Here is a 16,305-nt window from a genome sequence, read left to right as displayed (position 1 = left end):
GCCTTTCACGCCGAAGGTTGTGTGTTCGATTCCCACTTAGGACAGACATTTGTGTGCTCGGACATATCTGTTTGTCCTGAGTCTGGGTGTAATTATCTATAAAAGTATGTATTTACAAAAGAAAAGTAGTATATGTAGTATATCAGTTGTCTGGTTTTCATAGTACAAGCTCTGCTTAATTTGGGATCAGATGGCCGTGTGTGAATAATGTCCCAGGATATTATTATTATTAAATTGTATAGCGCGTTATTGTACTGACTGTTTTACATTTACTTCGCAATCTCAAAATTTGTCTTACCAAATGCCGCATACATATATCTAAGATGTTACACAACAGAAATCTAATTCAATAATACGCTGCCGTATTTCATATATAAGTTTTAACTATTTATGTATGTGTTACATAAATATAAACCTTTAACTGTAGTTTTGAATATAAATGCTTAAATATAAGTATTGAATACAATATCGATAACACAAAGTATGATTAAAATATTACAGTCAGCCTTGATTAATTTATAATCAAAATGATTACATTGATCAACTTAATTTGTACGAATAAAAGTTAGTTGGACTGGCAAATGGGCCAGCTAAAATGTCTGTGGACGGTGGTGACCACATACCATATGTGGTCACCAAATTATGTAATTATTATTAACTAGGTCTATTATAGAACTCATCCTTTAAACAAGAATACTACAATAAAAACAGTTGCAAGTCAAATTAAAAGTTTTTTTTTATTATGTCCTCTTTACTGATTTTGGTCACTTCGGTCATTGAACTGAAGAGAGTTTAAGCGCAGGACCAATGCTACAAAGTAGCAGCTTGAAGCAAATTTCTGACAGTGGAACTCAATAGATTTTTATCGGTCTGATTCGGGTTTTGAACATAGGACTTCGAGATCTGAAGCTTTATGATCTAGTCATTCGACTAACGAGGCGGTTAGTTTCATTAATGAAGCGAAGGTATAAGTTCGGTATAATTCTTAGCGCAATAAAGCGTATCGAGTTCTATTAACTTCTAGCTCGGATCTTCGCTAAAGGAAGACAATACCGTAATATCGTTGTTAAACAAATTATGATCTTTTTTATCTGCTTTATTATATTTAAAAAATAACGCAATGTATATTTGATTTTAGTATTCACGTAATCTTGATAATCTAAATCAATATATATTCAAGTAATCTCTTTTTTGTAAGCTTTTTAAAATCGTATGTTTACAAGATTAAATCAAATGCTACCACTAGTTTATTACACTCGATTATAACGTACTTTTTTTTATATTTGCAATGCGCGTTTTTTTAGAAATTACTATTATTCATATTCACTCCATTTAAACGTACAGCTTGTGATAGGAGTTGAGATTACAATAGCCCAAGTGGTCAGAGTCGAAACTGCGATTTATACATCGCTAGCCCGTAAAACCGTAAACCATTGCACTATTGATGCTTAATGTGACAGTGATCATAATACAAAATTATCTAGTCATTATGACATTGTTTAACTTACATGCATTATATACATTATAATATAATATATATACTTTACCTGATGGTAGGGCTTAGTGCAGGCCCGTATGGGTGGGTACCACTCACTCATCAAAAATTCTGCCACTAAGCAGCAGTACTTAGTATTGTTGCATTCCGGTTTGTAGGGTGAGTGAGCCAGTGTAACTATAGACACATATAACATATCAGTTCCCAAGGTTGGTGGCGCATTGGCAATGTAAGGAATGATATTATTTCTTAAATAGCCAATGTCTATGGGCGGTAGTGACCCCTTACCATTAGGTGTCCCAGTTACTCGTCCACCTGCCTATAACATAAACAAAATCTGCCTTCGCCTTATTCGCCAATTCGTGTTATCATGATATGTCTGGCTATATAACATCTGTGTTGATAAAAATGTACCTCTACATAATTATATATAGTAACTTTAATATTTAATACCTATTAATTGAAATCGATAATTTCATAATTTTAATTTCAGCTTAGCGTTCATTTCTCCCAATAGGCTTTTAAGTATTTAGATTATATTAAAAGCTTAGTTCGTGGGCTTAAAAATAAATATCGTCCTAACTATGTGCTTATTTTCCTCTACCCTATTATAGTACGCTTCATTAAACTTCGAGTATTCCTTAGAGAGTTTTATCTGGTGCATTATATACACATACCAAATGTACGATTGGGACAAATATTAGCGTTGCGTTATACAAGTATGTAATGACATTGTAACTTACTAATATATTGCCATTATTAAGAGATTTGTATGTTTATTTATTTTTTTATTTATGCAAAAAATTATATATATTATATATAATTCTCTTGTAATACATAATAATAATATAATAATAAATAAGGCATTGAATAAAGTATATTTTGATTCTGTTTATGATAGTTTGGACTTATTTATTAATATGCAGCTTATATAGGCAGCGTAGTCGGACAGAAAATTATCAGGTTGGCTGTTCTAAAGCAAACTCTGCCAAAAATTTTGTTCATGTTTCGCAACAGAAAATCTTTTATAACAGAAATCTCAGTCACATAAAAATAATAATAATAAAATGGGAAAAATCCTATGAACAATGAATATAGTTCAATTTAAAGGTCAGAAAAACATTTTTTTTTTTTTTTTTATATTCGCCGGGAGGGCAAATGACTCTACTCTACCTGATGGTAAGTGGTAGTAGAGTCCAAACGCGACGACGGCCAGTACAGACGGGAAAAACGTTCTGCACTAGCCGCCTTCGCCTTGCCGGCCCGCAAGATGCCTCTTCACGCCTCGTTTGAAGGAACCCGTATTGTAAGAGGAGGGGAACACGTGAGCTGGTAAGGAATTCCATTTTTTGGAAGTGCGACAAAGAAAGGAGTTGCCAAATTTCTTTGTTCGCGATGGAATTGATGTCACTGTTAGGCGGTGACATCGAGAACCAGCTCGCGTGGACTTAAGAAGGAAGGGGGAAGCAGGAATTAGAGAGAATAATTCCTCAGAGCACTCGCCGTGATACAGTCGATAGAAAGCGCTCAGAGCTGCCATCTCACGACGCAATTGTAACGTGGACATTATCAGAGAGTTGGATATAACAAAGATAATATGGGATCTTATTTTAACAACAGGAACCTTGTAACGTCCAAATACCCTACGGAACAAAATATCTGAGCCCATTCCAGATTTTTATTTTGTCTTCAAATCAGATGTTGGTTCCAATATGGGTCAAGTATATTAAAATTCGTACCAACTGATGTTGGCTTCCAACGTCGTGCTGACCGAACTAATTTACACACCGACCATACTACATATAGGCGTGAAATAATAAACTTTCTACGTAATATATTAACGTGTTAATATACTAACAGTTAACTTATTCTTTGACAGTTGTTAAAAAAAATATTAACAGATATCCATTATATAATTGTTTACAGTAACAGCCTGTAAATGTCCCACTGCTGGGCTAAGGCTTCCTCTCCCTTTTTTGAGGAGAAGGTTTGGAGCTTATTCCACCACGCTGCTCCAGTGCGGGTTGGTAGAATACACATGTGGCAGAATTTCGATGAAATTAGACACATGCAGGTTTCCTCACGATGTTTTCCTTCACCGAAAAGCACGAGATGAATTATAAACAGAAATTAAGCACATGTAAATTCAGAGGTGCTTGCCCGGGTTTGAACCCACGTTCATCGATTAAGATTCACGCGTTCTTACCACTGGGCCATCTCGACTTATAATTGTTTAACATGAAATAATCCATTTCTAAAGTGAAAGTCAAAGATCTTGTTTTAATAAACTCGTATAGCATTACACTTACTTATTGATTGTTACTTAGCGGGATTTTTTTTAACAAATATTCGATATTATAAAACTTTTTAATAAATTTAATAATGTCACTTGTCAATAAGGATAAAAAATAATTTAATACAAATAAATTAACATTAAAAAATAATATTAAGTTATTTTTTAATACCGTACAATAATACCTAGATCCTTATTGTATTGTATAATCGTAAGTAATCCAGCTTTTTGAAGTTGTAAGTTGCTTAGAACGTTGTTTATTTTTGTAAATATTCTAATATAAATTAAAAAAGTAGACGGTAAGTCCGCCGTCTCTAGAGACACCATTATAAACAACTAAGTTCTAAATAATGTAGTATATTCGCGTCTATTTTCAAATATCGTATATATGTATATACTTTGATAGATTCTTGAAACTATAGATTTTTCTTTGAATTTATATGGATTTTAGCTCAGACTATATTCATCCATTCAATACACATAACTAAGAGTCCTCAAAATCATTTCGTAATCGGCGAGGCGATCGAAAACCTTAAACAACAAAAAATAAATAAGGCTAAATTCATAAAAATCTTTAATTTTTAAGTCGTAAGAGTCGTTAAGAGTAGGTAGTTATAGTATAGGTAATAATAATGAGTTTTAGAGCATTTAAAAAGTCTTTTAAAAAGTCAAATCTTTGCCACCCCTATAAGACTAGCTGCCCCGGGCCCTCCCTCTTAGCCATAGTGTAAATATGCCACTAGATGAAATTAAACGTAGTTTGCATATATTCAAGTTCGGCTTCAACAATTCTGTTTTTGGCAACTCCGGTCAACTACATAAACAACTTACCTAGAAACTAAAACAGTTATGCTAACGTGAATCTAATAATCTTACTAGATTTGATTATATTTAATCACAGGATGATAACCAACTCACTGGCAATATACATATGTAAAACTAGCTAACGATGTAATGCCGGATTGTATTTTAAACAACAGACATTACATTTCGGAAATAAAAAAAGAACTATTTTTTTTAGTATGATTTTTATCCCTGGACAAGCCGAACATTATATATAGATATAGAATATTCTAGAAGCTATCTCCATATTTTTCCACGTCGGTTTATACAAATCAAATCAATATACTTTATTTAAGTAAGTCCTTGCGAGTACTTTTGAATCGTAATTTTACAACATAAATTAAATTTAAAACCACCAACGGTTCGGAAATCAACGAATAATAACTTTACAATTTTTTATAATATAAATAATTATTTATGAGTAATACGTTTTATTCATCAAAGTTTTCTTTACTTCAATTTATTAATTAGCAATGGCAATTAATCACGGAAGCGATCAACCTGCCCAAGGAATGAAGTGACATACAAAACTTGTACCTTTTTGCAGGTTGAACGGGTGACAATAGTGTCATAAAATGTATAAGGTACGCAGGTTACCAAGATGTATTTGACGTTTAGAATTGTAATGTGACGAAAAATTATCACGAATGGCTTCCGGTGAAATTTTGTGAAGTGTACTTTTTTATTTTGTTGACGTATGAATAGTAAAATATGCTATTGATATTTTACATTATTGGAATTGCATGTGAATTACTAGCCGTGTATTTATTTATATATAATATATAGTAATAGTAACAGCCTGTAAATATCCCACTGCTGGGCTAAGGCCTCCTCTCCCTTTTTTTGAGGAGAAGGTTTGGAGCTTATTCCACCACGCTGCTCCAGTGCGGTTTCGTAGAATACACATGTGGCAGAATTTCGATGAAATTAGGCACATGCAGGTTTCCTCACGATGTTTTCCTTCACCGAAAAGCACGAGATGAATTATAAACAGAAATTAAGCACATGTAAATTCAGAGGTGCTTGCCCGGGTTTGAACCCACGTTCATCGGTTAAGATTCACGCGTTCTTACCACTGGGCCATCTCGACTTACTACTTACTTTTTTTATTTATATACCAATAAATAAATATATAATATATATTTTATATATATACAACACATTTTTCTATCACTTCAGAAAGTTATTTTTTCTCTTTTAAGTATGGCCACAACACATTACGTACGGTCATATGGTCAGCTGTACGAGTATATATGTTATTCAATGAATGACACTTTCGACTTCTGGAAATATCTTTATTATATTGATAATTGTAAATAATAATAGAATTAGAAACGAATTCTTAGTATAAAAATATATTAGTAAATAAAAAAATAAATAAACTTTTCTTCAGATAATTAGCATCCATAATGGGTAAGTAAAAAGAATTAATAGCTTATAGTCTGTTAGTGAATATTTATTATTTATATTTGGTCACAAGTTCGTTGCTAGTTATACACATAACGCACAATTAGAGAATCATACATCTGAGCTATTGTGTTTAGAATGGAGAAAAATAATTTTCTTCAGTAAAATTGGCACGTAATTTTAGAACTTACATTTTTTTAAATGAAACTAAAATGTTAATTTAAACAGTACTTCAAATAAACGACAATGATTAATACACAACGATTAAAGGCAGCAAAATTATTCTGAACAAATACAGCTAAGTTCGGTGATTGATTAAGGAAATCGTGTGGCGTAGAACAATTAATGGAATTTGGTTTATCGGCCAAGGTTCCTCCACACCTTTAATTAATCGATACTGATGTTGCTATTTTTATCAAATTCGATTCGAAGTAGATTTTTAATATTGTTTATTGGCTATCTTTTGGCCCACATGTATATTGACTATCTCATTGGTCTATTGGGCAGCAAAAAAGGTTGCAGATTCTGATTTTCTAAATTCAATTCGTGACTTGCAAACGCCCTTCACTTGCTTATATAAGGAAGACTCCTTCGTTACATACTTATATTTCGCAGTTGCTTATAACGATAGGCCTGTTGTATTATTGAATATAAGATACGCTATTTTTTGGTTGTAAACACACACACGATGGTAGATTTTTGACAATCAATAGGCAAATGTAACGCTTCTAATGTACTGGTGGTAGGACTTTGTGCAAGCTCAAAACAGCAGTACTTGGTATTGGTGTGTTCTGGTTTGAAGAGTGAGTGAGCCAAAGTAATTACAGGTACAAGGGTCTTAAAATCTTAGGTCCCAAGGTTGGTGGCGCATTGGCTATGTAAGTGATGGTTGACATTTCTTACAATACCAATGTCTAAGGGCGTTGGTGACCACTTACCATCAGGTGGCCCATATGCTCGTCCGCCTTCCTATTCTATAAAAAAAATCTATATTGAATAAAGATTTTTAACCGAAATTGTTTAATAGTAATTTTGAACCGGAATTCTCTTGGCTCGGAATCTGACATGAATTTATACAAAATTCTCCTCATGTTTTTAAATGAAGATCGAACCACTCCTATCTGGGTCTTAATTTCATAAGCCCAGCCCTATGTTTCGTTCCCCTAAGCCCAAAGTATTTATATTATCAAATTTGCTCCAGATTTACCATTACATATGACTGTCGTTGCTGAAATTGGTCAGGAGAATATTAAATCTCTTTGACCAAGTAACATAAATTTATTAAAATCATCAAAGTTATTTACCAGTTAATATTCATAATTCTTGGTAATCAAGGGAGCGGACATGAATATTTAAATTATAAGAAAATCCATTTCTATATAAATATTTGATAGGATTTTCAAATTTGTAATCTAATTTGTAATCCTTTTAATTAAGAGTTGAACATTTTTAAATGATATGTATTCTGGTTTTTTATGTGATAGAATGATAACTTTAAATATTAAGAAAATTTTACATCTAATATTATTTTGGTATATAATAAAATGCACGATAGTTAAAATGCAGTTACAGGTTCGTCCTTAATGAAAACTTTTAGATTTTATTTATCTGTGATTATGACGATATAAACACTATTTATTTGGTAGGCATTGTACAAGGCCTTCTTACATCACCAATGTCTATGGGTGGTGGTGATCACTTACCATCAGATGGTCTTTACCAGTAAGCCTACCTACTAATAAAAAAAACTTTTTTTGCTAAGCCATTCTTAAAAGTGGTGACGATAAATGACGTGATCAAACCTGTATCTGTCTAATCTTATTACTGCCATACGTGTGGCGGACGTCGTCTTCACTCGAGGAGGGACTTAAAACTTATTCCATCACGCTGCTTTGATGCAGGTTGATGAATAGTCATATGACAGAGTTTGAATTTAATGGTTCTTGCTCCGGTTTTAACCGATACAGATAATTTTGTTAATCTAAACCCAAGTTTGGGTAAACTTCTCGAACTAATTTAAAACTTGGTTAACGTAATGCGTCTTAATATGGTCTTAAGTTATCAATTTGTTCAAATAATTTTCAGTTATTAATACTAATATAATAAGTAGGTAAGTTTTAATTATAAGCTTATTTCTGGATTCTCACAAGAGCACTAATCTGGTTCATATGGTATTTAAATTTTATACTACATTGTTATACGAATGCATAGAGTATAGGATAGAGGAATACTACTCGTACATAGTTTATTTATATCAACGTAGTCAAAAGGAAATTTGTCGGTCCGGAAGCTTTCCAAACGAACGCTGCCAAAAGTATTTGTATATCTGATATATACACAATATGGTACATTTGATTTGTATAGATATCATAGTGATCTTGCCGTGTGGTGACGGCGACGAATATCACCACCCCATCTCATCCCGTGGGGGGCGTAGAAGTCGACCCGAGGGAATATACACCAGAGAACGGGCAGCAGCGTCTCTCTGAGTACTATGACTAACTTACTGCGATCGCCAACCCGTCTGCCAAGCGTGGCGATTATGGCATATCCCCTCATGATTCGCGCAACGTGGAAATCCTTGGGGGAGGCCTGTGTCCAGCAGTGGACGTCTTTCGGCTGGTGATGATAGTGATCTATAATATTTATAGAAAACGGTATATATATGTCTATATGTTACGGATAAGCCACAGAAACAATAAACGATGATGTTGGTAAGATATTTGCCCTCAATAGTATTTAGATTATAGAAAAAATTAATAATTTTAATTAAAAAATAAAATAAAATCTCATTTGAATTATTAATATTCCAAATTGCAAGATATTTCAATCAACGCATGAAATTACAGGATACTGATTGTCTTATATTTGTTTAAAAATCTAAAAAAAACTGTTACACTTTAATTTGGAATCTAAATTTTAGATAGATGAGTGATATGGCTCCGTGATCTGTGCACGTTTAACTATAATGTACGATGTAAATGATAATGAACCCTTGGAGAAGGTTTAAGTGGAGATCCAATGTTTTTAAATGCTTTCAGATACTTCTTTTTTTTTGAGAAAACTTCAAAAATCTTGCCTGCTACTAGTAACATCTCGATAGGAAAACTCAATATTTTTTTCTATGGCCCAACCAGAGATAACCTAAAACCTCGAGATAGTCATACAATTGTCTCGTTAGTGTAGTGGATAGTTTATAAAACTATCCACTACATTAACGAGACAATTGTATAATGTGTAACTAATATATGTATCTAATTTTGTAATTTTTTCTTTCTAGGTATTTACTATACACGAAGATTTTACATTAGACCGATCACCATCAAAGGTTTACTACGTAGATTCAAATTACGACGGCAGCCTTTATCAGATCAACTTTTGGGTTCATGCTGTGGTCATTAAGTTGCTGCCATGCGTTATTCTAACCGTAATTAGTGCGTGGTTAATCCGCGTATTGTACCGAGCGAATAGTCGGAAAAAGGCACTTAAGGGATACAGTGCGTGCCCAGCTACGGTCGTCAATGGTAATGGGAATGTTTTTAAAAGAAAGTCAACTAAGCGATCCAAGTCTGAGAGAAGGACAGATAGAACCACGAGGATGCTTGTCGCAGTACTCTTGCTGTTCCTGTTGACGGAATTTCCGCAAGGTATTTTGGGTGAGTAAATATCGACAATTCCTATCCTCTTTTCTCTTTCTCTTAAATGTAACGATTATTGTCATTTTGAAATAAGATTGATTCAATTTTATTATAAAAAATTTATATTTTTTCAAATTTAAAAGGTAGGTAAGCGGACACCTTTCTATGAATAAAATGTTACTTATGTAATAAATAAAAATAATCATTAAGTCCATATTATGGACCATATTACACAAAGATAAAATCAAATAACACACAAAACAAATATATAAATTCCTTGTATCCTTTTTTTTTATTACATCATAGGACTAATTATCATAATATTCGAAGATGTACATTTTCAAAATATTTTTCCGAACGTTCTTATTATTTTTGATTCAAAAATTCTATTCAAGTCTTTACAATGAAAATACAATTCACTTTTTATTTAATTTTAAAGTTAAATTAAATAAAAATAAGGTGAGAAAAATATCTTACATTTCACACTGCGATTCGTGACAAAGACAATTCAGCCGAATCCAAACGTATCGATGATATATTCTTGTTTTCATTTAATTTAGTTGTACCGGCTTTTGTTCGAAGATAACCAAACGTGCTTTGTTAGATTGTTAGGTTAGGATAGGTAGGATAGGTAGGATTCTATTAATCTATACTCAACACTCATAATACAAACAAACAAACAAATAAACAGCGACATTATATTATTTCAGTGAAGTATGAGTAGTAGGAAAACACGTAACATGTTTTCGGGTAAACAGGCATTTATAATGCCAACGAAACCGCCGGACACATCTGACTAACAACAGTCGTAAGAAAATAAATTCTTTCTAAAGAGATTTCTTTCTAATAAGTCTCACATGAATAAATCACACAAAATTCCGATGAAAATATTTTTTCTTATTATAACTTATTTATTTTAAGTATAAATGGAATAAATAACAGTTATGTCTGTTATATAATATTAGGTAACCGTAGGCGTGTATGATTTCGTCGAAAAAAGTTTTACCTCTACTAATAATATAAAATAGAATATTGAACCAATATGTAAGATACACATCTCTTCAACAGATAGTGTGAAACTAATATTTGATGAAAATGAAAATGACAAAGGAAAAAAAAAACATACGCGTAATTTATTGTGGGTTCTATATCCAACTTAAACATTTTTCACAATTATATTAAATAAAGTATAAAAAATTATTATATAATAGTAATGCGTTATATTTATTGTAGTCAATACAATTTTCTAGTGTAATTAAAAAGAATATAACATATTAAATCTCCTGGTTGGGGGCAGATTTGCTCTGTTAAATGTAATTTATATTTATAAAATTGCCTGTATCTATAACCAGAGGATCTTATATCATTAAGCTCCACATATTCTTGTTTATTTTATTAGAGTAATTTAAAAAAAATATATTATTCTGTGTGTAATGAACCCAAAACATCTGTACTCAAATTATGAATTAACCCAAATAACTGATAACGTAGACTATATACGAAGTCAATCTTATTAACTAAATATCGCTGGGAAGTTATGAGGAAAAACAATATTACCAATAACTCGTATCAACCTGCAAAACTCTTATTTGAATGCGCCATCTTTGTGTAAGCTACATTAGTGTCTAAGAAATATAAGAAAATAGTTTTATTCGTTTTTTTTACGTTATTTTTAACATATTTGATTTTACTTATTGATTACGCTTTGCTTTCTTGACAAACGGGTTATTTGTAAATGTGATTACATATTATTCTTATATGTATCTACCTACCTATATAGTACCTATATAATTTAGCTCGAATTTTCAATTGTTGATATTTTAATTCCACGTTTTGATTAACACTTTAAATCAATTTAATCCAAAATGTAAAAGCATATTGAACACATGTTTAATTTTTCTAAGAATTAAACTCAGCAGATTTAAGATAATAAAAAACTAGAAAATTTTCTATTGAAGTTATATGGAAATTTGATAGCGTAACGATTAAGTATTCGCCGGGCCAATTTTAGTAATTTGCAGTAACCATAAAATACGTACTAATGAATATTTAAATTCAAAATATAGTGAGAAACTTTTCTATTGCCTGGATAACCTTTCTAGATTTTATCAAAAAGGAATGCTCACCTACGTCTCATATAGTCGTGACATCTGGTGACAAGTTTCGAATGTCAACATAAATCACTTTACCCTCTGATACAATTATTATGAAATTTTGTTCAGCTTAGCTGGAACACGATTTCCCTTTTTTATTTTCCTTGCTCATCGTCAGAAATAACCTCTGGGACTACATGTGGCCGGTGGGAATAAATGCCATTCGCACTATTTGTAAAACTATTTCACAATAAAAGTTGCGCAGCACAAATGCTATTTTTAGTCTTTTACAAGCGCCAGTTAGATAAACTTCATAGAGTAAATATTGGATTAATCCGATGGAAATATTATGGGCGTTGAATGGTTTCACCGACTGACATTTTACATATACATTTTAAATATTTTCATTGAACTCAAATTTTATACCGTTACACAGGTAATTTTGACGCTGTGTAGTAATAAGATACAATTCGGCTTTAATATTATAATGTAAATCCGAATAATAATTGTACTTGTTGAGTACTGGTGGTTGGGCTTTGTGCAAGCTCGTCTGTGTAGGTACCACCCACTCATCAGATATTTTACTGCAAAACAGCAGTACTTGGTATTGTTGCGTTCCGGTTTGAAGGGTGAGTGAGCCCGTGTATTTTTTTTTATAGAATTGGAACTCGTCCGCCTTACTATACTATAAAAAAAAGACTATGTCACATGTATGACCAACGCATTAACTGTTGTTTTTTATGTTAATCCAAATGCATTAGTTCGTCAGTAACACGAGTTGCTTGTGTTTATAACACAAAAAGAAGTATAGTGTTACAATGTTCTATTTTCAAATAAGATGTGTCTTACCACATTTCATTTACTATATTTGTTTAAAATTTTCAATGAATTCGTACTTTAGAAAAACATACTTTGCTCTACTTCACATCTAATTTTGCGATTGGATAGTAAAGCGGTTGAAAGATAAGAGTAAGACCAGGCTTAGCGACGACTACTGGAAGAAATTTGTTCTAAACCAACATGAACTGATAACGATGGAAAATTCTAATTATATAGTCGAAATAATTAACAAGGCAGTATCTATTATAAATAACCTAACAACATTGTAGCTCTTTTCGTTAAAAGTAGAAAAACAGATGAGTAAACAGGCGTTTGGTTCACTTTTGCGCATAAAAATTGATATCATGACCATTTTGTATTGTTCTAATATGCTTCCGACCATGTGATTTAATTGGTCATGTCCGTTATTCATGTAAAAGCTAAGGAAAAATGAAACACAAACAGTAAAAACTGGAAATGGCCTTAATATAGACGTTGTTTATTAACATTAATATATGCGTTTATTTATTAAATATATATTTTTTATTCAGGTCTAATGAGCGGATTGCTAGGCAGATGTTTCTTCAAGCGCTGCTACGATCTCTTCGGGGAGCTGATGGACGCCCTCGCCCTCCTCAATGGAGCTATCAATTTCATCCTGTACTGCTCTATGTCCAAACAGTTCAGGACGAACTTCAGGCAAATAATGTGGAGCCGATGCGCCCCAACTCCACGAGCGAGCTCGCACACTGAGTTACAAACAACATATGTATGAAAGAGATGGAAATAATCTGATATTTAAAGATAACAAAATAGAAAGAGTGTGTTTAGCACATGTATAATTTTGATGATAACTAAGTTTACATATAAAAGCTTCAATAATATAATGGCTCATTTATGACAAAGGCGTTCATTCTTGGGTTATTGTTAACTTGTAAAAAAGTTAATATTTTGTATAAATAAATCATGATACCATAAAACGTGTTATAAATAGACGTAAATATGAATAAGGTTTTTCTTTCAAAAACTAATATTTTATGATAATTGTTGTAATTATCATAAAATATATTATATATATATAAGTAGATTGCACCCGATATATATATATCGGGTGCAATTCAAAAGTAAATGGTTACGGAATGAAGTGAAATTCTTGTACGCTTTAAAGTACCTAATAATAAGGTATTCTGTAAACAGCTTAAACTTTAAAAAAATAAGTATAAAAATGGCTTAAGTGGATTGGGGTGCATAAAATGAATTTAAATTAAAGCGCGTTTACTACTCTGAAAAATCTTTTCGTTTTGCTTACGGATATAATGTCTACGAGGCTTAAATCTGAGCCTACCATTGGCTTGTTACTTACGAATCAAAAAGCTACGAATGAGCGGATTAAAGGGTGACTGTATGAAGATGACAAATACTAGTGTTCAATAAGCAATTGTAAACGTCAATTAGATCATCAATAATACGTCAATCATTCTATTAAGTAAGCAAAACGAATAGTTTTTTGAATAAATTAAACATTTAATATTTGCAACTAGAATTTCATTGTGCTGTGATGCTTACATAACAAGTTTATGCCAGTTCACAATTGTTATTGATGTTAAGAAAAGCCAAACATTAAGGAAACTATTTTAAGAATAAAACGTGTGTTATAATTAGTAAGAATGCTAAACTGAAATTGAATGAATAGTAATTTTAAAATTTGTACAGACTGTTTTGTATGTTTTATGTATTATTATATAAAATTAAATATTTAAATGATTTTTTAATGTATGTAAGAAAATCTTGTTATACGAAATAAGCCTTTTATCATAATTATAATAAATTATATATTTCATTTAATATAGTTAACGCAAGAGCGGGGATGGTCCAGTAGCTGGAACATGTCAAAATGTAACAGGAGTTTTTAGATTCAAATCCAGAAAAAACACAACTATTTATGTGTTTAATTATTTTATTTTAGAGAATAAAACAAATATTGTAAGGAATCTTCTTTGGGATTCTGAATGAAGCCATTGCTCAGTAATGGGATATGCTGATCATATATATAGCCTGGCTGTTAGATTTATATTTAAAATATTTTTATTTTTAATTCAAGTTACATAAAAATTCCACCATTGTACGAAACCCTTCTCATGAAAAGGATAATTTGTAGTTTTAAAACACGCATAGCATATTGAACTATTATCAAATCACAAGAAAAATGTAAGAAATAAATAGGTCATACAATCGATATCCCTAAGATCGCTGACACGGATTTAGATAAGATTAACATAGCGGGTGGACAATAGTGATCCCTTTCCTAAATTCATTATGCTAATAACTTCTTTGTCTAGGTTTTTATGACTTTTATATGACTAAGTAGACCCTAAGACGGGAATGAAGGTATGAGGGTATGACGGTATAAGTCACCGCATACTTTGCATGGACGAGATTATAGATATTCATTTTTATGTAAGATGTTTGCTTAAACATTTCTTATGTATGCAATTTTTAGTGTATAGCGTACAATATTGAATTATTAAAATTATTAAATTATGTAAGAAATTGGAGTATATTTTATTGAACTTTATTGTGTATTCATTTATCAACCGATTTAGAAAAATATTTTTTGTTTGGGAGGATATACTTTGAATTTTTAACGTTAACAAAAATCAACCAAACAATTTATGGGCTCTCAGATTATGATATTCTTTCTACTATAAGATACAACAATAAACAAATTGTTCTTGTGATATTGAGGTTAGTGCTAATAGATAAAAAATTAGCAAGTCAATTTTGACAAACATAAGAGCTGAGGTTGTACTCAGCACAAGCGTGTGGGCTAACACATTATACAAATGCACTCTGTTCCTTAATCCGATAGGATAACAAGCAACCCAAAGAATGACAACAAAAACACAACCTGAAATTATTTAATCACAATAGTAATGGTTTTGCGTACTTGCTATGAAACAGGATTGTAAACACGGCCAACTTTCAAAATCTGGACTCCTACTGAGAATGTTTTGTCAGAAAAATAAAATTGCTTATTTTTTAGGTATATAAATTACTAGATAATCACCCCCGCTTCGTAGCTTCGGTAGATAAGAAGAAAAATGTATTTTGGATAGAATTTGCGTAATATCCGTTCTTAGTGAACGTCTACGTCGGGGAAAGAGTAACTTTGTAATATTAAGCTATCGGACAAAAGTCAGCTTATGTATAACAAATTCAGGTGTTTGTTGTGATCTACGAACCGATGTTACGACAAATATTTATAAATAATTATTTAATATTGTATCGATTCTTCAATATTATAAAACGTACATATATAATGTAGACAGCTAAAGTAAAACTTACATATAAATAATATCATAACAATTACTATACCATACTATGCAACAAAAGTAATCGAACTTTTATTTCGACATTCTCAATTTTCCAAAAACAAGATCTGGTTTAATCTACAACATACATTTGTTCTAGTGAGTAGAACTATTAAATTACGAGTACACTTAAATCCGTGTACTCGCTAGTCAGTAACAAGGTTCTAGTTTGTATGCGATATCCACATCACTAACCAGCGAGGTACCCTTAATATTAGTTTGGAGCTTGATGTTCTATAGAACATTGTTTTTTATAGGCATCTATGAGCTCACTATAACCACTCATCGTTAGTTTGCCAATCAGTCTACCTATAACATAACATAATAACCGAACATTTGTGTAACT

The 16,305-nt window shown here is 31.7% G+C and overlaps 1 protein-coding gene across 1 annotated transcript in view; it reads left to right on the top strand.

Moving 5' to 3' along the window:
- The window catches only part of LOC126774850 (G-protein coupled receptor dmsr-1), a 48,745-nt gene extending 35,164 nt beyond the window's left edge, over nucleotides 1–13,581 (top strand). The window contains exons 6-7 of the mRNA XM_050496487.1: nucleotides 9,319–9,694; nucleotides 13,140–13,581. Of these exons, the coding sequence (XP_050352444.1) occupies nucleotides 9,319–9,694; nucleotides 13,140–13,363 (600 nt within the window). The 3' untranslated portion in view covers nucleotides 13,364–13,581. The remainder of the gene's footprint in view (nucleotides 1–9,318; nucleotides 9,695–13,139) is intronic.
- Nucleotides 13,582–16,305: the final 2,724 nt, after the last annotated feature.

Source organism: Nymphalis io, chromosome 17 (genome assembly GCF_905147045.1).
Source record: "Nymphalis io chromosome 17, ilAglIoxx1.1, whole genome shotgun sequence".
NCBI lineage: Eukaryota > Metazoa > Arthropoda > Insecta > Lepidoptera > Nymphalidae > Nymphalis > Nymphalis io.
The sequence above is the reverse complement of the archived record's forward strand: the minus strand, read 5'-3'. Positions and strand labels throughout refer to the sequence as shown.